We start from the raw sequence: 24,508 nt of genomic DNA, 5'->3' as shown, positions 1-24,508 counted from the left end.
CTGTTAACTTTACTCTTTTCGATTTATGCATATGTTGATGACTTCACTGAATTCAATGTTTAATCTGGTTCCAAGTTTTGGAATCTGTAGTTCACTACAGTTTCTAAATTCAGTAAAATTCAGAAAGATTTTCCTTTATGATGGTGTTGGATATTGTACAATGTTTGTGTTATAGATTTAGAGTAATTAGCTACCCATATTCAGTAATAATGTTGTTCACTTTTTTAAATAACAAAACCTGTGGTGAGTTCATAATTAGAAGAAACACACGTATAAACCACAGTGAAAATTATTTAATTGTAAATATTTCAATAAAATTAGATAAACTTAACCTTCTTCATCATCGCATCAACTTTATGTTAGAAAAAGAATCTCCACAGGGTATCTCTTTTTTGGATTTACACATCAAAAGAAAAGAAGACGGTTCCATCGCCACTTCCGTCTTTCGCAAGCCTACATTCTCAGGTCGCTACATTCACAATTCTTCTGCTCATCATCCATCTCAGAAATCTGGCATTATTAAATCACTAGTTTCCAGAGCACACAAATTCTGCTCCTCTGAAGAATCTTTAAACCAGGAATTAGAAATTATCAAAAATACAGCCATCCTAAATGGATATAATCCCAAAACAACTCAAAAAATCATCAGTCACTTCTGCATACATCAAACCAGACAGGAAGAAGTGCATAGGATTCCCATACCTTACGTTAAAGGCATCTCAGAACGTCTTTCTAAAATTATGAAGAAATACAATTTTGCCACTACTTACAAACCTATCAACCAAATTTACAACTTATTACCTTCTCCTAAGGACAAATTCTCACCCTTGATGTTACCTGGTGTTTATGAGATTCCATGCTCATGCAAATTATCTTACTTTGGACATACAGGTAGATCTGTTCAGAAACGCATCTCGGAACATCAAGACCACATTCGTCTTCTTAAACCGCAGAAATCTGGCCTCTCTCAACACGGAATTGAAAATCCAAACCATAGGATCCATTGGGAAAAAGCTAAACTTTTACATAGATCTTTATTTAAACATGAACATTTATACAAAGAAAGTTCAGAAGCCCTACTACACAGACCAAACCTAAACCGCAACGACGTTCTTACTATTCCTAAAGTATGGGAAATTATCATACAAAACTGTGTTAAATAATTAACTTTTTTTGTACTACTTTAGCACGTTATGCACATTTTCATGAGATTCTATTGTAATCATGCGCCCTAACTCTATGTTATTCCTAATTTTTGTTTAAATACTGTACTGATGATGTCCTAAGATACTTAGGATGAAATATTTACAATTAAATAATTTTCACTGTGGTTTATACGTGTGTTTCTTCTAATAATGTTGTTCACTATAAACCTATAATATGATAAGAGTTTTGGGCCAAGATTTTCATTGTAGAAGAGTTATTTGCTTTAAATTATGATAAAAGGAATTTACATACCAACTGTGGTGTCCATATCTCTTGCTGTTTAGGTGAAATCTCTCAGAATTTGGTTTTGACTTCTGAGTGTTGTTGGATGGCCTTTTTAACTCTTACCCTGTTTTGTTATGACTAGAATAAACTGTATGCCTAATTTGGTGTTTCTTGCACTTACTATTTGGATAAAATTCGTTTAGCTGTTCATCTGAGGGTTCATTAAAATCATAATTGCTTTATAGTGTCACATTGTCATCCTTTCTCAAACTAGTTCTTGTGAATTCTTGATACAAGAAACATGTAATCTAAAACTTGATATTTTTTTTTACTATTAAATGAAGTTAATAAATACACTGTTAAGAAATAATACTGCACTCTACATATCATGAAGTACAGTATTATTATTTAGGAATGGGTTGCTTAAGAGTTAATACTAGATAACAGGACAGATACCTCTCTTTTAGTGTTACACGGTGATCAGCATTCATTTTAGAAATTATGGATTTTATGACTGTGTTATAAATAACTCATTTTATTATCCTGATGTTTCGATCTTCATATCAAGATCATCATCTGGAGCATACACAAATATACAAGACAAGCTGCGTTACATTACAGACAGTAAGCTAGAGAAACAATGATTTGATCATGTTATTCTACTGGCATGACCTCTAGTGAAAAAAAAAAAATTACATCAAGCTAGATTTATGATAACATGAATAATGAATAAACATTCCTTCTTACAGATAGTTTTCTTTCAGTAACAGTGTTATCCTATTTTTTTATTACAATTGTTATTTTTGATTTAGGATCCTGGATTTTCTACAGTCCTGTTTATAGTTGTTCTTAGAGAGGAAGGATTCGTAGGTCGAATATATGTTTTGGATTTTTAGACCATCATTATTGTTCAGATTGGGGTGGTTGATAATGATCTCACAGGCTTCCTTAAATTTGCATTCATACCATGTTTTGGTGTGATGTAGACAACTCGTGCTTTTCCACTCAATTCTATGTAAGCTGTTCAGAGCATGATCAGCTTACATAGAACACCTCATGGAGGTATCTGTCCTTCGTTTTATTCATTTTAAAAATTATGAATTTTACAACCGTTTTGATCTGCATATCAAGATCATTTGGAGCATACACAAATATACAAAACAAGCTGCGTTACAATACAAACAGTAAGCTAGAGAAACAATGATTTGATCACGTTATTCTGCTGGCTGACCGAGTGAAAAAAAAAAAAAATTGTTCTTTATGGAACACGGAGAAAGAACTAATTAGGGCTTCTGACACAATATCCAATCCTCATCTTCACATGGAGCCCACTGTTATTAACTATCCACCCTGACATTGAATGAATGAGGATGAGCTGATAATTCAGGACATAGCCTACCAAATTGTCTTTAATAAAGAAAAAACCTGATGGTTGAACAGGATGAAATGCCATGCTGGCCATGATGTCACAGTTATACAAGGCCAGTACTGTTTTCTTCAGGGAAAACCATGAAGAGTCAAGTATTGGAATAAACTCATTTGTTAACTGGATTATAGATAACATCTATTTCACAAGAAGCAGAAGAATTAGAGAAGTGCTACATTGGCATGCTTGGTTTCTGAGACAAAGCAAATTAGTACAGCTGATGCATTGCTAAATTAAGGATATTTATATATATATATAGGCAATAGTGATTAGGAAAAAGAAAGAGCTACAATAGTATTATTCAACAATAAACACAAACTTCTTAATAGCAGGCAATTTCAAGTAAAGTGATATGGGCAAGTTTAAAAAAGGGAATTATACAATAAGACTTAATTTCACCTATGATTCCATAGAAGGTTCCACTAAGGAAGAAGTGACTTGTTGAGAAGTCACTGGCTTAAAAACAGAGAAAGTTGGTTTATAGCAGTCAGAACAGCAGAGTACTAAATGAATACATACAGAAATGTTTGAGAAAATTCAGAGAACAAGATAATAATGGTTAAGTACCTGCTGTGAATTAGTTATACAAACACCATGTTCTAACTTAATGATGTTTATAAATTCATATTAAAGAAGACACAAGAAGTAAGTCTTATTGACTGTGCTGTTGTTGATAGGTCTTCACACTGGTTCAAAATTCAATATTTTACAGGAAACTTGACATGTGCAAGCAACATGAAGTCGATTGCTTATTTCAAGACCTGATGCAAGATTTGAAATAAACAATTGTTGCTTTAAAAAAAAAAAAAACAGACTAGTGGCTTTCAGAGGCCGAAAAGAAATATGCCGGAACTGTAAGGGCTGAAAGTTCCTAACTAGACCATCTAGCTAAGAACTTTTGGATTATAGTCCACAGATGTCAGAGTTCTAAGGAAAATTAGGAGAGTGAACGGGTGGCATTGGTGACAAAATCATAAAAAAATGAATATTTTTCATATATGATTTTAAGGAACTTGCGATTATTAGCATTCAAGCATGTTTAGCTGAGCTCATCTAAAGTTATAAACAGAATGGAAGAAGTTTGCAGAACTTGCATTTGATGGGGGGGGGGGGGGACCTAGAGGACAACTAAGAACTAGGTAGATTGAATCAGTAGTGTGTTAGATATGACTGAGTTCTGACAAATAACAGATTTTTTTTTTTTGTGGGAGAGGGAGCTAATGGGAAACTAGGAATAATGCAAACTTAACATAGTACTATCATATTCTATTTGGTAGGGAATGGAAATTTACTGACTTAATTACCACTATGATAAAAAAGAAAACTTCATAAAATACTAGTTTTACCAGTAATTTCTTACCTTTTCAAAAAGTTATATTGAAAGACAGTTAATAAATATTAAAACATCAATTTTATGGAAACATAAAACATGACTTAAAACATTTTAAAAAATTATTCAAAAGAAAAATTTAATATTATTAATATAAATTATAAACAAATCAAATTTTTATTTCAAATCACAACTAATAATTTAAGGATAAGGAAAACACTTATAACTCAGCATAAACCATTATTTAAAGTTTATTTATGGTCCTTTTTTATTAAAATGATTGCATAGAAAACATATTATAGCTGTTCCTTTTTTATGAAGGTGTTCCACTAAGTCCATGATTATTTTTATTAACTGTATATATATATATATATATATATATATATATATATATTTACTAGGGGGGGGGGGAACCCATCCCATGTCATGCTTGCTACTACACCAGTGTTGTGTCCCATTTTATGATTCTTATTCTATCTAGTAATTTCCTTTTATCTATGTTCTTTTATTATCTACGCACGAGATATCACCAAAATTTTTACTAATACTTAAGTTAATTCTCCCCTTAGTACCCCTAATATTTGTATTTATACTGCGCCTTTTGGGATATTTAGTTTAAGATATTATATACAAAAACAAGGAGAAAGAACTCAAATATGTCTGAAAGTGTAACTATGTTGCAGTCGTGACACTTTATCTCGTTTCTTAACATTAATTTCCCGCGTGATTAGGTTCGTATTTTTCAAGTGGTGCATTGGACAGCAATTTCAGACAACTCTTTTATCATTTGAACAAAGGTTTATTAAATTCCCTAACATGGTACAATTCAATTTTTATGATTACTCAATTTAATGCTAAACTAAATACTTACAAACTAACATTAGCTTATTACAAGTAATTAGGCTATGATCCTATAATGAGTATTACGATCATGCCGCCATAACAATTCAACACATAAATTCACTTGACATGGACAAATAAGATTAATTCACACTATTTAACAAATTTAACTTAAGTAGATTAACTAAACCCTTTTCTGCACTAACACACAATTATGACATTTTAACTTTCTAATACATTACAATAGACATGCAAAATTCTCGGGACTCTTAATTTTTCACATAACATTAACACTAGCCAGCTTACTTTTAATATATTCTATCAGATACTCAAGTCCTAGTATAAATTTTCCTTGGTCACTTCAACAGTTCCGTATTAGATTAATGATACTTATCACAGACAAATTTTAGTTAACATTAGATATATTTTACAGTACCTTTCTTTCTTGGGTTTTTCATATGGACCTTTACCTTCTTCTGATTGAACTATTTCGATATAACCTCTCCGATAATCTGCTACTCCTACGTTCCTTTTTGAGTTGAACTATGCTTAGACACACTCTGAATCATCTATATATTGGCTGTGCAACTCGCGACGTGGACATCTATTTCTTTACAGCTCTCCGTTTTTCGTAGTTGTCATTGAAGTTGGAACACAAAGAATATGCTTTCTTTTCCTCGACTATATGGCATTCTTCGCTTCTCACATAGAAAATACGGAACCGAAATTCTGCTCACTTTCGTTTCTGTGTTGTGACGTGGAGATATAATCCCTATCTCGCCACTCAGGAAAACACCGTGAAATTCCTACGAAAGAGCTCGCGAAGGACTCTCCTGGAACAGAATCAAAATCTAAACCAAAACAGCCTCGTGCGGGGGTTTCCAACCCTTTTATACCTGTTCTCCTAACGGCACTTTTTCTAACTTCTTTTCTCCGCTCCCTACTTGTTTTTACTTCGACCAATTAGGGTGGCGTTTTTCTGCCAAACGTCATTTGATCGGCGGGCCCGTAACGATGTCTCAATCCGGGAATTGACCCTAAGCGATAGTCTGTTGTTTTTCTTGTGCTAGCCTCTAATATAAATTTTTCTATGAACTTACTTAATAACTTAATCTCTAGCCTCTCACATACCATCTTTTATGACTAATCCTTTTCTGTCTTATTTATTTAACTTTTCTCATTTAAATCATATCACAATATTAATATTTTCTTTCTTTTGTTATTTAGTTTAACAAAACCTTTATATTTTATATATTTCATTGGATGCAAGAATCTTTCTTTTTCTTTTAATTAATTCAACTATTATCTTTTATGCAGGGTTTTTAATTTATTTTATTTATTCTTCATGTTACACCATGATAGCTGAGAATTTTACATTCTTAAGATATCAGGGTGTAACACCAGAAAAGAGACATTAATTTTGTTAAAATTTGATGTAATTTTTGATCGAGAATTCCAATCATTCTTAACTTGAATAATTTTGGTTGAAGATTCTGTATCATCAGCATCTTCAACTTTTATTTCTCTTTTTAATAATTTTGTGCTTGCTTTTAAAATAGTTATGCTAGTCACTAATACTTACAACTGCTTTTTTGGGAAATAGCCTTGTTTACTCTCTGACTTCAGTATATTTAAAATCAAACCATGATGAATTATTACAAAATTCTGTGGCTTATATATATATATATATCAGTATCTCCTTTTTTTTTTATCAAATATTCACATGAAATATTCTAATTCTTGCCTTTGACTTTTCACTGTTTTGCACAATATGTAAACAAATCATGATCAGTCAGATTGTAGAATCACAGAATATAATTAAGTCATTAACACTCAAACAAACTTGGGTAATTCAATGCATTCTTGCAATGGGCAAGGAGAGTGCTTCCATCAAAATGGGGTAATGGGAGACACCCCATTACTCCCAACCCTGACCCTTTCCCATCAATCCTTCCTCTTCCCCCAAAAAATAGTTTCCGTTTTAGATCCTTCTTTCACCCCCTCCCATCTCTCTCTGCCCCACCCCTTAATAATAATATTACATACATACATAATAAAAAAAAAAGTTTTTCAAATAATTCTTCCACATCACTTTACCCTCCACCTTTTCCAAAACCTTCTTCCTTTAACAGCTTAACAGCAGATGAATGCATATTATCATGGGATAAAGAGACAGACAACAACATCCAAAAAGGTATGTCCGAATTTTCCTCTTATATTATTCTTCATATATATCTGTCTTTATAACACATCAGTAATGCCCTAAGATTTGAGTAAAAAGCCAATGACATTGTAAAAGGGGACATTACTAAACGAAAGTAGGCTATATAGCCATATAAATAATATTTACTTAGAGGAGTAACATGGGAAATTTCTCAGAAATAATATCTATAGATATTTGCAATTATCTTTACGTGGGAAATGAATTTCATTGCTTGGTGTAAGATTGCCACCTCACATACTCGGAGGCCTGAAGTAGCTTGAAAAAATTTTATGAAAGGTCTCTAGAACTTGTTTTGGATTATATCAAAAATAAATAAAAATGCAAAAAAAATTATATATACAGGTATACCTCCGGGAATGAAGCCTCGCTATAACGAAGTCTGCAATTTCAACCCCCATTTTACGTAAAAATATTAAAATTTTAAGATCAACACCTGGTAATCATGCGATTGGCGAACGATGGCCACTCATCACGTACTCCCAAGCTGTGTGTGTCTGTTTTAACAGTTTCGCACGTCATCCGTGTTAATTTAGTCCTTGCTTACATTTCGTAGGGTGCATTACAATAAATGCTGTATGTTCTCTGATAGCATTATTGTAAATTTTGTAAATATTAATTGATATTTCATTTTTCTACCCATATAGTTAAAATGTCAGAATCAAGGAAAAGAAAAGCAATTTCTTTAGAAACTAAATTAAATATTGTACAACAGGTTGAAAGGGGTAAAAGAAAATCCGATTTTGCACTTTCTTTAGGATTAGTGCAGTCAACTTTAACAACCATACTTAGTCAATCAGAAAAAATAAGAGTCTACTCAAAATTGTACAGATGTTACAGCAGCAAAATTAACTCACTTAAGGAGCCCAATTTTAGATTCTTGCTTGTTTGTTGTTTGTGGATAGATGACATGTCACAATGTCATATGCCTTTTAACTCAAATGGTGATTCAAGAAAAAGCATTATTTTTGTTTAATCACCTGAAATCTGAAGAAATTGCAGAAAATTTTGTGGCTTCTCGTGGTTGGTTTGAGAAATTTAAAAAATGGGCCAGAATTCATAGTGTAAAATTATCAGGAGAAGCTGTGAATAAGTTTCCAGAAAAACTAAAGGAAATAATTGAATGAAAAATTTTCACCAAATTTGGTGTTCAATTTTGAAAAGCAGTTTGTTCTGGAAACAAGTACCATCAAAAAGCTTCATTTCTGTTGAAAAAAAAAATCAGCAGCTGGGTTCAAAGCAGCCAAAGACTGTTTAACATTACTCTGTGGATCAAATGCCTCTGGCGATTTTAAATTAAAATTGTTATCAGTTTATCATTTAGAAAATTCGAGGTTAAAAGGTAACATAAAAATGAATTTACCCGTAATATGGAAAGCTAATAGAAAAGCTTGGATTACCAAGGAATTATTTACTGATTGGTTTGTTAACCATTTTTGTCCAGAAGTGAAATAGTATTGCCAAAGAAATAATTTTGAAGAAAAAGGTCTCTTGTTGCTGGACAATGCTCCAGGACATCCTGCTGATCTTATTATGTTAGGCACATGCATTCCTGTCAAAGTTGTCTTTCTTCCAGCAAACACAACTTCCCTGATTCAACTGATGTATCAGGGAGTAATAGCAACATTTAAAGCTTATTATCAGCATGGTACATAAAGTAGAAGATAAAAAGCAAATGTCAATTAAAACTTTTTTGGAAAAACTGCGCCATTAAAGCTGTAATTGAAAACATTAATAACTCTTGGAAAGAAGTCACTCAGAAATGCTTAAATGGAGTTTGGCACAAATTATGGCCAGAAGTTGTACTAGAAGAGGAAAATAACACTTGAGAGAAAGGAACTTATCCAGATGGCTCAATCAATAGGTTTCAAAAATGTCAACGAAGAGGATGTAAGAAATTTATTAAATGCAGATGATGATGGCTTTTCAGTGGAAGATTTAGTAAAACTTGTTAGCAATGAAGCCAAATAAAATGAAGACGAAATTAAAGAATTTCCTACCAAAAAAGTGTTAGCAACCAAAGATTTAAAAAGGTGCTTGAATGACATTGAAAACATTTAAAATTTTTTCAGTGAAAATGATCCTGATTTGGAAAGAAGTGTTGTTGTTAAGCGATCAGTGTTAAATGCTATAAATCCGTGTAGGCAATTATTAAATGAAAGAGAAAAAAAGCATAAACAATCAACTTTAGATTAGTATTTTAAAATGTCGTGATTTTATTTTTGTATGTAATATTGACTTTTTATTTAATAAAGCTTTTCTTTTTTCAAAAGATAAAGACATTTTCTTTACGTACGAACGTATTCCTATTATGGCCATAGTATTTTTACCTCTGAGAATGAAGTTTCACTTAACAAAGTAATTTTGTGGAACTCATCCTCTTCGTTAATCAAGGTGTACCTGTAATTAATGAATATAGGGGAAAAATTCTTAGTCCGCTCAGTACTGTGTTACTACAGATGCAAAATCCCTCGACACTTCTGTGCATGTCAAAAGAAGGCAAATCCATTCTGATAATTGGGCAATCAATGCATTTTGTTGGATGAGTGTTTATTATTATATGTCGGAAAATTAGCTTTTTTTTTTTAATGAAAATTCTAGTTTTTAAAGTGGTAACTATTTTTTGTGTTGATAATGAATGTGTACATCACCTTATTCCTTTCTCCCCTTCAACATGAATTGACTCCTCTTGTCACATTGCCAGATGAGGATCTCACATCTGTAGTCGGACAGTACTGGCATACTTTATCTTTACAACCTTCCTTGGACTGAGCATAAAACAAAATAATAAATAAAATAAAATTAAATACCCAAGTATATTAGTGGGTGATGTCTGGAATACTTTTCAAACATAATTTTATAAATAAATATTTTACATTTTATATATTTAAACTTTAAATATTTATAAATTTACCTGGCTTCATGAAAAAATATATTTTCTCTGTCTATTTAACCACCCATGATGTGTTTAGCTGTCACACAAACATTTATGCAAAGTGTGTCATTAAAATTGAAATATCATTAAAATTACATGAGTACAAAATTTAATGTGATAGATGTTTCATTCATCATGCCTGGTTGGGTGGTAAAATAGCTTTTCTGTTCTTTTTTTAATAAAGAAAAAGCAGTTGTTTTTTTTTGTTGTTCTTTTTTGTTTAATTTATTACATTGGACATTAGGTTCACAGTCAAGTGATATCTTTGACCGAAAATTAACTTCTCCTGTCTCTGTTTGTACAATTAATGAAACAGCAGTTGTCTGCCATAGCCTTATGGCAGAAAGAGTTGCATCATTTGAAAGTAAGTCTTTTATATGTTAAAGTTCTTTCTAAAGTTTAGAATCTTTACTAATTATATAGTTACTGTTTTTTTTTTCTTTTATTTTAAGAAACAACCAGTTAAACTTCTTATTGCAGCCATTTCACATAGGTTAGTTGCTTTAATATGTTGCTAATTCACTATTTTACTACAATATAGAAACAATATTTAATTATAAGAGGCATGTTGTAACTATAGTCTGTCCTGTTCACAGAAAAATTGTGAAATAGCTTGACAAATTTTAATGATTCCAAATATACAGAGTCTGTCAAAAAATGTATACACACTTTAACAGATGTCATCTATGAACTTTTTTTTCGAAGTTGGATCGAATTATGGTAGCAATGTATAGTATGATGTTCTCTCAAAAGATGCCGTTACTCACAAGAATACTAGCATCAACACATAACCGGTAGGACAGTCAAACAATATGGCCGAGGCACGAATGTCTGGTGTGGATTGTGATCTAGTGGTTTAATGGGACCATTCTTCTTTGAAGGTACTGTTACCAAGTGTAACTAGACATGCTACATCCATTTTACCTGCCAGTGATCAATTTCTCTTCTAACAAGATGGTGTACTACCACTCAGACATGAGAGTTTGCAGGGACAATGGATTGAACGAAAAGGTGCAGTTGAGTAACCCCCCCCCCCCCCCCATGTTCTTCTGATTTAACATCCTTGGACTTCTACCTATGGGGGACTCTAAAGGATGTAGTGTATCATAGAAAATCAGCTACACTGGTGGCCCTTCGGAAAGATATTGAAACGGCATGTGCAGCATTCCCACTGGACACTTATAGACACTGGACACAAATAAAAAAAATAGTTTGCTAATAATAAGTATCTGGACACTAATGGTAACCACTTTGAGCACCTCGTGTAATTGTAAAAGTCAAAGGTAACTTGTATTCATGTCTTGATGTCTGTATAAATTTAGTATTACAATTTTTATACAGGTTTTTCTTTTGCTGAAGTGTGTATACATTTTTAATGGACTCTGTATATAAAGTTCATGATTGACCCAGTCATCATTGATCTTTTGAATACAGGCAGACATGAATGATTAATACTACTACTAGTCATACAGAGCATGTTTAAAATATTGCACAGGGATGAGTAAGCAAGACACATATATTCCAGACTTTTATTTTGATCTTGGCCATCCAACTATGGAACAAAAATGTATCATCAAAAAATAAATAAAAACTAATATAAGGAAAATGTGTGGGTATCTCTGTGGTCATTTTTGCCTATTAACATGTTCATACCAGGTAGTCTCTTGTGGTCTTAACTTCAGAAATAAGTAAATTGAGTCTTCACACCTCTATTTAAAAAAATGAAAAACATTATATATATAAAATACATTCAAAGAAATTTACAATATTCTCAACTTTGACCGCAACTTAAAATCTAAAAAGATAATTTATTGAATCATATCTTATCTGGTTTTTGGGGCCAAAAATATGCCACCTAAAAAGAACATTGTCTATTAACTGTGTCTGGATCCCTCTTGAAACAAACAATTTCTTTGGCAAAAACAGTTCTTCTCCTGAAAACCACTTTATCTTGGAAATAACTGTAGATTTACTAATCTCAGTTAGAGATAAAAATGTTCAAACTTGACAATAAAATCTTCAACTTTGAATGCTGTCTAGTGTTCTTCCTTTAATGCCTTCTTGAAAAATCCCACAAAAGCGTTTCTTCTTTCTACTTTCATTTTCAAGATTCACAATCTTTTTCCTCTTCCTGTATGAAGCTACACATAAACATATTATGTAAACAATTCACTATTATATACAGGGGGTCCTCGAGTTATGTCCGACGTAAGTTTCGATGCAAGTTGGAATTACCATAGCCTAAGTTACTTACCTAACCTAAAACACCCTAAAGTCATACGTATATATATCAAGAAACAGAACTAGGCCATAGGAAAATAAAAGGGAGAACATAATTACTGTATAGTACAGAAAAATGACAACAAATGAAACTGTAATAAAAAAACAAACATAAAAATGAGAACAATCCCCAAAATTACAAATGAAACTATACATTCTGTACAGGTGATTAAAAAAAAAAAAAAAAAAAAAAATGAAAACAATTCTTTGCCTTTTATCCAGTGATTTCATGGGTGCAAATCCTTTCACGTGTTCAAGGATGCAAACTTTATCCTTGATAATAGTCCTGACTGTGGTACAACTTAGGTTCAACATGTGGCCAATGTTCATTGGCGTTTTTTTTTTTTGCCCTTTTAATAATGTCTAATTTCACTTCTAATGTAATGGCTTTCCTTTTCTTCGACACGCTGCCATCGGAAGAGTCTGCCTTACGTTTGGGGAGCCATATTGAAGGGGAAAAAGTCGCAAAAAAACACAAACACAAAAGTGAGAGCTGATGTAAACAAAGCGCGTGGTACCCAAAGAGTGGATGCCTGGACCCAAGCGATGCCACCTCTTCCAAACAAACAGCTTATTCTTCTGCCTCACTCACAAACAAGTTCGCCCAAGACGTTTGAATTTTACTCCACACTGCTTCAAGTCGAAATTTATTTTTTTAAAATTATTTATGGAATTATCGCCGTAAAGTCGAAACAACGCATGTCGAGGACCCCCTGTATATATATATGTGTGTGTGTATATATACAGGGTGTTCGGGATAAATTTGACAGTTTCGTAAGGAAAAAGAAAATCTTCTTTGTATCTATTAAATTTAATGAATTGACAAAAAAACATTACAGGCAGAGTTAATTACAATACTATCAACAAGATTTACTCAAAATAACCACCATTAGCATCGATCACAGCTTCAATTCTGCTTCGGAACCTCGAACAAGCTGATGCTACAGTCTCCCTGGGAAGGGCCGCAAAAACTGTTTTAATTTTATCCATTAACTGGGCTTTTGTATTACTGGAAGTGCGATTGGTGTCTTTTTCAACTGCGCCCCATACAAAATAATCCATGGGGTTAAGGTCTGGGGAGTTTGGAGGCCAAACATTTGGACTGGTGAAGTCGTAGAAATTTTCAGACAACCATTTTTGACTTTTCCCAGAGGTGTGGCAAGGGGCCGAATCCTGCTGCCATACATACGGCCTACCATTGGCTACCCTTGTTATCCAGGGCTTGACTACAGTTAGCAACTCCACGAACAAAGCCCGAATTCCAATGCCAGGGTTCTTCAACACCTGTTCCTGCAGATTTGCGAGGAATTCTGCTGTACGAACGCAATCAGATCGTCTGCTAGGGATCTTTCTTCTTGCTACATCCTCGTAGTCACCATTGCAAGTCTCTAGTTCATGCCTGATTGTTTTTACTGTATTCAGGGAGCATTGGGCAGCAGTCGTAATATCCTTATTTTGATGGCGGGCACGAATCATCATGATACAAGTTATTCTCTTCCATGATTCAGGTGGGTTCCAGCTATCCATCCTTTCTGACATCTTGTATATGAATGAAGAAGGGTCCAAACTTTTAAATGAAGAGAAGTGTGTGTTAATACATGTAACTTACGGAAAAATATAATTAATTATAAATATGTCAAATTTATCCCGAACACCCTGTATATATATAAACAAGCAATTAATCATGAGTTCTCACAATATAAATGCACTAACAACCAAAACGGTAATTTGAAATGGAAAATTTAAGTTTACTCTAATTTACATAAAGAAAATTCTGTAGCATATCTGTATGGATATATGGCAATATGCATGTGTTTACTGAGTCATGATAAAATGTATTTCTCATTGTGGATCACAGTCAAAAACATTTGAAAAACACTGAAATCACTATTACCATTTTTCTCTGTCTCACCATTAGCTGAAAGAACTATTGTGATTTTCCTTTGGCTAAACTTTTGTATTGCATTGCACTTTATTTCCTTACTATATAATTTTTCTAAACATCATACTTGTGCCTCTGGTCATTGCATGCTATTTTATACATCTCCATTACTTTTTCAAGACTGTTTGATTTCAGTTCGTCATATTATTTCTGCCTTATTTATCTTTCCCACTCTTAGTTATACAGTTGTTTCTGTCAAATTTAAACCCATAGGAGGAATAAGGTATATTGAAGGGGAAAGAGTAGATTTTGGGGGCATTAATATAGGCTAGAAATGGAATGACCCTATAGCCCTCAAGTACTCTAATAGCATCAGGATCATAAAATAAGAATTGGCTGATAAGGCCTTATAGAAAAGATTAAAGTAAGTGGATCTTCTTCAAAGTAGATGAAGAAGAAGAGGATAGATCCAGCTGGGGACCATGGGAATGCCACTTCCTTTACAATCAAGATGATTGCCCCTTATAGTCCTGTTGGTCTAAGAGTCCTTATTCAATATATTTGGACCACTCCACCATATCCGGTGGGCTCCACCTAAGGGATGCACTCTCTAGAGGTTACTAGTTCCCCTGAAAGAGGGACATCTAAAGAGATTCAACAATGACTTCTAAGGTCAGAACAGGCCACTCTAAGCCTAAATCCTTGAAAAGTGTGATGTTGGTGATGAAATATGTTTGCTTCCCATGCTATATCAGCCAATTAACTCCATGATATTGATATAGGCTGGCTGTGGAGCCTTCCATGATTATGGTCCTTATAGTTCAACATAATACCTTTTTTTTTTCACTGAAACTATGTCCTGTTTTTCTTCCTCTAGTCATTGCCTCATGGCCAACTGGTGGCATTGTTAATATATAATTCATATGTATGCTCTGAGCTGTGGCCAAATTCAACATTCTAATACCTCATGTTAACTTCATCACATGCTTTCAAAGGTAATAATTCTGTATAAACTCCAGAATATACTCTTTGAAGAAATAAATAAACCTTGGTATCTCTTCTTTCCAATCTATATTCTTATAATTAAAATCTTACCCAGTCAGTTTATCAAAATATTTCATGATCGTTGCCATTTACATTCCCAGGCCTATGATAACGTTCTATTACATATGCCATTCTGTTTATTTTAGCCTTCATGCCATCTCTTCTACTCCTGTTTTTCACTTTTATGCTGAGTTGGCATAATTCCTTTGCTATGATTAACTGGATCTTCCTTCCTTCCAGTCTTCCCAGAATATAAAGTAGAAGCAGCAGAAGTGTAGTATTCCTTAAATAATATTACAGAGAGGGGGAGCCTGTGAAACGGCTACCACTTCCAAGGAAGGCAGCAGATGCGCAAATTACCTGCTTCTGGCAAGGGGAGGTAGTGAAAGAACTGTGGCTAGCCATATGCAAACTTCTGTGAGGAAAGGACATATGTAGAAGTACAAGGTTGGTGATTATGACAAGCTCAGGAGACAGCTTGGAGCTATAGCATGGAATGAGGAATTGAGTGGTGAAGAAATAAATGCTGCTTATCATTAAAGAAATACATAATAGCATCAGTGTGTGAATGTATTGCCAAGGTCAAAAGGCTGAATAAGGTAGGTGTAAAATGGATGAATAATAATAGGCTTAAGCATGAAAAATGACAGAAAGTAGCACTTTGGAGCAGTACAAGATGAATAATGGTAATAATCAGTTACATGAAGAGTATAAAGAGCAAGCTAGGAGAGTGACTCAGTGAGGACAACAAAAGTGCATTTTGAGCAAAAATTAGCAGATCAGGCAAAGACAACCCTAGAGAGTTTTTTAGATATGTGGCAAGTAGAAGGAAGAATGATTATGGTAAGATGGTAACATCCTCATTAGAGTGAAATCATGAGAAACTCAAATGTAGAGGATGTAAGAGAGTATGACTTAATTGTGAGTGATTAGGAGATATATGAAGGAATAAAAACTTGATGTCAATAAGGCAATAGGATATGATGACATATCACCACACATCCTAAGGGAATGTTCCAGGGAATTGGCAGTAGCATTGACATGCCTGTTTAATAAGCGTCTTATATCAGCACAGGCTCCAAGAGAGTGGAAAGAGATGCCATATATGGTTGTGACTACAAATTATAGGTAAATCTGTATGTATGGATTGTGGTGAAGATACTAGAGAGAGAGAGAGGGGGGGGGGAGATTGCTGAGAAGTAAAATATAGAAATGGGTTGATAATGACAGTATTCTCTGTGGTTATCAGCATGGGTTTGTTAAAGGGAGATCATGTTTTGCTTGCTTGCTTATGTACTATAATAAGGTGACAAATGGCTTGTCACCTTGTTATTAACAAGACGTATATAACTTGGACAAGGTCATATACAGTTGTAAACGGTAGGCTATTACTTGCTATTTATAAGCCACCATTATTATTAACTTTTATATATATATATATTCCTTTCTTATTCTTATTTATTGCGTACTTAGTTTATCTACCTTTCGCACTACGAGTTTTATGCCTATGGATAATAGAAAATTTATTTGATAAGACTGCGCCACCAGTATCTTTTAATTAGCATAAAACTCAGTAATATAGCCGATTGATTTCTCTCTCTCTCTCTTTCTCTAACAGATTCCTTCAGTAAAACTTTAGACAAACAGTCGTGGCCTATTTGCACTTGACTATATGCTTCGGCTATCTTACTTGGTTTCCCGCTCTTAAATTCACGTTTTTTTAGGAACAGTGCATTGTAAAATAAACAGTCAAGCAGCACTCTATTGGCATATAATTAAAACACATTTATTTACAATAAAAACAAAGTACATTAAATAAGCGATAGGGAGGTTACTTTCTACCTATCCTTATACTTTTGGTATAAAGAAACAAACTTTCCCTTTTCAATATTAAATGACAATACAATGGTAATTACTCTGTTACGTCTCTGCTTAAAATCAAATTGCCGAGACTAATTTACTCATAAAGAGATTAGCTAGCCACAGCAAGTTATCTTACAATTTACATTCCAGTTAACAACAAATCAGAGGACTCTCTTATATATTTCTTATTACTATTTCTTATCAGTCCATCTATGACATATCTCCTAGATTACGCAAAGAATGTACATAAAAGGATGTAACATGCTTACAGAGGATCTTTGTCATGACACCTTCCAAAGTTCTGCATCAAAGTCTCTATGGTTTTTCTTTCATCTCAGGCCTTAGGTTTCCATCTGGAGAGTCTTGCTTCAGGGGGCATTTCGTCGGAATATCAGCGGGTCTTGGACTGCAATCTTCTCGGTACTCAAAAGCTCAGGCAAGAAGTTTCAACATTCAGGCTTGAAGATCATTCTGTGGCTTTTGGCTTTGGTTGACTTCCCACAGCACTAGGACATCCGACCAGCACTTGGCATCGGCTGTTCTCGAGATTTTTCCTCTGGCGTGGGTTCGCCGTAAAGTCTGTTCCTCTGGGTCCGACTGCCTCTGGCTCTCTTCAGTAACACCACTTCACCTCTGCTCTCTTGACAACTGGATCTCAGCTTTCCTTTGTCGGGAACTGGACCTGGACTCCCCTCTCGATGTTTGGCTCAGTCCCCTTTTATTTTCACCTTCTCGGGACCTTGCACCAAAGGTTGTAAACCCTGAAGAAATCAGCAGTTCTCCTTGATCCTTTTGTTAAGGCTGACCCCTTCTTTCTTCTCCACCGTGCACTCTTTTTTTTTTTCTTCTCGGGCAGCGGAAACTTCTCTGGAACTAGCGGATCTCTTTGATACTGACTTTGAAGGTGTTCATGCACAGAGCTTGCAAACAACTTTCTTGTGCTCTTATACAGGGTGTCCCAAAATTCACGCAAGATTTAAATTAGCACCATTTGTGCGGTAAAGTGCTGCCAACAAGAAAAAAAAGACAGCGTGACAGCTGATAGTTCAGGGTTATTATTAAAAATGGAGCGCTACACAAAAGAACAACGCATTTTCATTTTGAGCAATATTTTAAAAATAATGAAGGTTTGGCAGCTACAGTTCATGCAAAATTTTCATACAAAATATGGTCGGAATAGTGATTTAACTTCAACTGTGAAAGCATTAATTAAAAAATTCAAGGAAACTAGATCAATTAGTGATCTTATACACTCTGGCTGTCCTTCAACAAGTTGTTCAACAGAAAACATCGAAGCAGTTCGTGAGAGCGTTGCTGAGAGTCCAGGAACATCGATTCGGCACTGTGGTCTTGAATTGGGCATTTTGAGAAGCTCTCTACAGCGTATTCTGATGAAAAATTTGCATCTCTATGCTTACAAAGTTCAATTGACTCAAGAACTGAAGCCTACTGACCACACACACACACACACACACACACACACACACACACACACAGCGAAGAGAGTTCGTTGAATGGATTATGGAACAACAACAAGTGGATGCTTATTTTTCAAACAAAATCATCTTCAGCAATGAGGCTCATTTTCATCCTGATGGCTTTGTTAATCGACAAAATTGTCGCATTTGGGGGTTCAGAAAATCCGCGAGCGATTGTTGAGAAACAAATGCATCCACAACGTGTCACTGTGTTGTTCCATTCGTCTTTGAAAATGTGGCAGGTAAGGCAATAACAGTTAATGGTGCTCGCTATCGCGACATGATAATCCAGTTTTTTTTTCCCAGATTGCAAGATATGGATGTGGACGACATGTGGTTTCAACAAGACAGTGCCACATGCCATACAGCCCGAGAAACAATTCAATTACTGCATGAGTCATTTCCTGGTCGTGTAATTTCCCATTTGGTGATCAGAATTGGCTTGGATCCTACTTCTTATCAAACTACACTTTGGATCCGACATGATTACTATTACGATGTTCTTAACCTAAAAAATAGTTGCTAGTTGATTTCTAATACAAATATAGAGAAAATTTATATTTATAGACTGCGCCACTCTATATCTGGATTAGTTCAACAATTGAAGATAAATCAACCTTCAACTATTTCTCCTTAAAATATATATTGGCCGAGTATATTTGACTTATTTATTTCTCCCGCTTTGGTTCGAATATTTTATGAATGGTGTAGTAAAAGAGATTCAGGCAAAACACAACTTTAGATTAACAAAAACAAATATTTAATTTTATAATCACAAATTATACACTCAAGATTAAATCACTAATTAAGTTATTAGAAACACTTCAGCCTTTCCTATAATACTGTCATACAAACTCAGACAGTGGTAAATTTGTCATCTCTGATACAGTCTTCTCACAGTTCCTTAAGTTCCAAAATACAATAAAATAGCAGTAACACCGCTTTACAAGCAAACACTTTTAAATTTTCACTTCAGTTAATCTTCGCGATAGTTACTGTTAACATAAGGAAATTCTTGGATGAAACTCGCACACTTCTCTGTACAGAAATATTAAGGTCGGAATAATCTTACCGATAATCTTTTATCTTCATCTACTTATACATAAACACTTTTTATAACCGTAAACACTTTTAACAATAAGCAGCACTCATTAAAATAAATCTTCTAAGCATTAACTGAATTAATTCACAGGCACAATACATATAATCAGACGTTCTTGTATGACGCACTACTGATTACTACTGAGCACAATAATTCTTATCTTGGGGTTTTATATGCACAGTTGTTCATTCCTCCGGCATTCAATTAATTCTTTAGGCACTATAATTCTAAACAATCAATTTTACGGCCTCTACTATCCTCTAGTAACTTCGTGTTTTACTTCAAGGTTCCGTATGTCCTTGAAAGGTCGGCGCTGAAATTAAATCCCAATTCAAATATCGCTAGTCTATTTAGTAGTCACTCAGCTGTCTTGCTGTCTTCCGTAGCCATAATTGTTATTCTACAACTTATTAGCTAACCGCCTCTCGACTAGTAGACTTTATTTAGCTGCTCGAGTGACTTGCCAACTCGCTATTATCGCACTGTGATTCCCGAATGCCTGATTCCAACCTAATACCAATCTCTCTCTTATAAATCTCTAATTCTTCTAATTAATAATTCCAGCATTCGTCGCTTATATATCAGTTTTTCCCCCCTAAATTGCTCACGTCATTTCTTTCTAAAACTCTTTTTAATAAACCTTACGTGGTGTTCCAAAACGTGCTTGCTCACTTACATATGTTTCCATGACAACAAAACAAAATATAATAAAATTGAGCTATTACATAACGTTAAACTTTCACAAACAGGAATAAATAAAGAATATTTATATTTCAATTAATGCGCAGTTAATTTATCAGATACAAATTCCTATAATATTGACATAACAGTAAATAAAATAACTTATTAATATTTAATACAGTCTTTTCATTATTAATACATATCTTTGTTTAAATAATTAAATATTAGACAAAGTTAAGGTAGTTAAATGAATATTAAATTGTAAAATAAGTTGTTTACATTAAATAATATTTACAAGTCCAGCCTTTGTGATGGAAGATCATGTTGGATTCTGAAGCAAATAATTATTACTTTAATCTCTACATAATCAGAATCCAACACCGCCCAGATCATGTGACTTAACGTCATTGGACTTTTTTCTTTGGGATTTTTTGAAGTCTAAGGTTTATGCCAACAAACCTACGACTACCCATGCCTTGAAGGAGGAAATTGAGCGCTGTATCAACAAAATTCAGCCACATTTATGCAAAACGGTCATGAAAAATTTCGACAAAAGAGTGCGTATGTGCCAGCAAGGCCGTGGAGGCCATTTACCCGATATGCTATTCCATGCATAACCCTATACTGTATACTTTATGAATCAATAAGAAATTACAATTTTTAATTAAAAACCTGTGTTTTCTATCAAAATTACTTCTTGCATGAATTTTGGGACACCCTGTATATATAGCTATTATACGAAGTTCTGATGGCAAAAGCATTGCCTTTGTTTTTGATATTCTAGAAACTTTAAATAAAACAGTAAATACAATCAATTCCCATAGTATTTACAATAATATTTAGCATAAAACATATAGACAAACAAGGTTATTTTTATAACATTCTCATGAGACTTGACCTCTGTAAAAATTGATGTAAAGCGCTTTGGTATTTCTAAGCTACATCGAGTTTTACACTGTGGTTTACTTATAAATTAGTTATCAAGAAATTATATTCTTGGTTTCATCCTTTATCTAAGTGTAAGCAAACAATGTTTGCATTTCACACCTAGGCTACTTGTATATAGAGGTTAATGACTTCACATCAATTGCCTTGGTATCCCATGATGCAATTCACATATCCTTATGGACATGTATAATGATATGCATATTGATCAATATGCATCAAAAGTTAAACCAGTCTGGGTAGTGGTCCCTCCCATAATGCATAGCATTATACATGTCCATAATGATGTGCATTGTATTACGGGATACTAAGGCAATTGAGTGAAGTCATTAGCCTCTACATACAGGTAGCCCAGTCATGAAGTGACTTCACGCACAAACTTTGTTTGCTTACACTTGAATAAAGGATGAAACCAAGAATATAATTTCTTGGTATCTTTAATTTATAGTATAACCAAATGAAAAAACTTTCAACAAGTGGTATACTTAAATTTTGGTAAAGCTTTTGATAGAATACTACATGACAAGCTGTTAAATAAATTGAGATAGATGGGATTGGATAACAGACTTCTGAAGTTGGATCAGTGACTGGCTGTCAGATAAGTATCAGAAAGTTGTGTATGAGGGATGCAGCATCCCAAAAGAGGAAGGTCACTAGTGGTGTGCTGCAGGGGTCAGTTTTGGGACCATTGTTGTTCAATTTGTATATTAGTAATATTGGGATGAGTTTAACTGGTGATATGTAGATGTTTGCAGATGATGCAAAATTGGGGAGAGCAATGTAGAATCAAGTAGATATTATGGCCTTGCAGAAGTGCTCGAATAAATTGCATGAATGGGCAGATAAGTTGAACTGTCAGTTCGGTGTCGCAAATTGTAAGGTTTCGAAATTTGGTGAGTGATGATGTGTTGCAAAGTATACCTATACTTTGCAATCCATAAAATTAAAGATATAAAGATAAAAGCATTTGGGGATAGATAGATTAAAAGCTGTGTATCACATTGTTGGCACTGTACTCCAAGAAATAGATGAAACTAGAGATTTAGGGGGTTATGGTAGACAGAGTTAAAGTTTGCAGGACATTTTGCTAAGGTAGCCCATAAGATTACTTGGCTATTGAAGAACACATTAACAAGTAGAGATAAGGAAGTTGTCATTCCTCTTTATATAAAGCCTCAATACGCCCACATCTGAATTACTGTGCTCAAGTTTGGTCCCCTGAGTTTCTGGGGGATGAAGAAGTGGTGAAGAGGATTCTGGGGCAAGTGACCAAGATGGTGTGTGGCCTGTGGAATGCTTCTAATGAGAATAGATTGAAGGTATGTGGATTGCAGAAGTTAGTTGATAGGAGAAAAAGAGGGGATATGATAGAAACATTTAAGTTGCTTAAAAAGTTTTATAGGATAAATGCAGGGGAAATATTTCAGCACTTGGCCAGAGGGACCAGAACAAGGAGTTACCCCTGGAAGTTGAATAAAGGTGTGGTCAGTAGGAGTGTGACGACTAGATTTTTTGCTTGGAGAGTTGTGAATGAGTGGAATGGGTTACCAGTGTCAGTTGTGAGTGCTTTGTCTGTTAATGAGTTCAAGGTGAGGTATGATATATTATGTGGATAGATTGAGTCTCCTGCAATGAGTCTTCGGACTCCATGGAGGTGCCCGTAGAATAATAATAATTGATCCACAGGGAATGTTCTTACTTTGGCATTCATTTCCCCCCAAATGAATGACAAAGTAAGACAGAGTAAGAAGTCTTCAAAGCAGTATAACTGGGAAGAATCCTCCATGTAGCCTTTTAAGGAATGCAGGAAACCAACCAGACTTCTGACCTAATATCCATTCCTCACCTTCTCATGGTGCACCCTATTAGGTATCTACCTGGATACTAAATGAACGAGGATGGACTGCCAGTTTGGGATTTCTCATCTCATTTTCCTTTTACCCTCTTTTACCTTGCGGTGTCGAGGGTTTATTAATCATCGGACTTCAAAATGTTCACAGGATAAGGTGGTCAACCCAACGCTCTGGTGTATCCTATGTCCGTAATGTTGAGTTTTCAAGGCTGGTTTGCCTGCTTTGCGGAATGAAAAACCCCAGGATAGACTGGGGAAAAAACCCTACTGTCCACGCCCAAGACTGGCTAACTTGGCTGAGGAAGATCCTTCAGCTCCTCACGTCACCGACGGGAATCGAACCTAGGACACTCCTTCCCCAGGCATGGTTGCGAAGCGCACAGCCACTAGGCTAGCCGCGTGGACAGTTTGGGATTTACCCAACCAAATTGTATTCTTATTGGCTTAAACCATAGTGCAAAATGATTGTAGAACATGACAGAATTTCATGGTGACTGGGGCATTGCACGTTGTTTTCATCAGGGAACCAGGATGAACAGCATAAAGTCAACTATTGGAAAAAATTCCAGAATACATTCTAACTCAATGTCAGCAGAGTTCAAGATTGGTACTATCAGCGTAAGAAGCATGAATTGAAAAGAAACAGAACTAGCAGAAGGATTTTATTGTACAATGAACCTGTGGAAAATTCACGACTAAACAAACACATAATAACCACAGTAATAAGTTTTAATTAGTAAATATTTCATCCTAAGTATCAAAGGACATCGTCAGTACAGTTAATTCAAACAATACTAGGAATAACATACAGTTAGGGCACATGATTACAGTGGAATCCTAATATGTGTGCAGTAGCGTATTATAGAATTAAATTAAAATATATCTGGAGAGGGGAGGGATTTAGATTTTATGCACAACATTGAAAGAAACATTGGTCATCTTTCCAGTATTGAAGCCATTAAACTTCATTTTGAAATAGCCAAAATAATCTATGATGCCAAACTTTTGGACTTGAATATCCCACCATCAGAATTGAAAGCTCTTACCTCCTTAAAATATAATAAGAACATAATCATCACCAGAGCTGACAAGGGAAATACCACTGTAGTTCTAGATACCATATCATATGACCGAAAAATGAATTTACTACTCCGAGATCGAAATACATATGTCAAACTTGATTGTGATCCTACAAAAA

The 24,508-nt window shown here is 34.4% G+C and overlaps 1 protein-coding gene across 7 annotated transcripts in view; it reads left to right on the top strand.

Moving 5' to 3' along the window:
- The window catches only part of LOC150110591 (kinesin-like protein KIF14), a 716,770-nt gene that overhangs the window by 483,985 nt on the left and 208,277 nt on the right, over positions 1 to 24,508 (top strand). For 6 of the 7 annotated variants that reach the window (XM_090399877.1, XM_090399854.1, XM_090399845.1 and 3 more), the window contains one exon: positions 10,428 to 10,547. The exons of the other annotated variant lie outside the window; for it this stretch is intronic. In XM_090399877.1, the coding sequence (XP_090256003.1) occupies positions 10,428 to 10,547 (120 nt within the window). The remainder of the gene's footprint in view (positions 1 to 10,427; positions 10,548 to 24,508) is intronic. 7 annotated transcript variants of the gene reach the window in all.

This window comes from Typopeltis vanoorti, chromosome 1, assembly GCF_054136105.1.
Source record: "Typopeltis vanoorti isolate ZY-2024b chromosome 1, IOZ_Tvanoo_1.0, whole genome shotgun sequence".
Lineage (NCBI taxonomy): Eukaryota > Metazoa > Arthropoda > Arachnida > Uropygi > Thelyphonidae > Typopeltis > Typopeltis vanoorti.
Note: the sequence above shows the minus strand (reverse complement) of the source record. Positions and strands in the feature narration are given on the sequence as shown.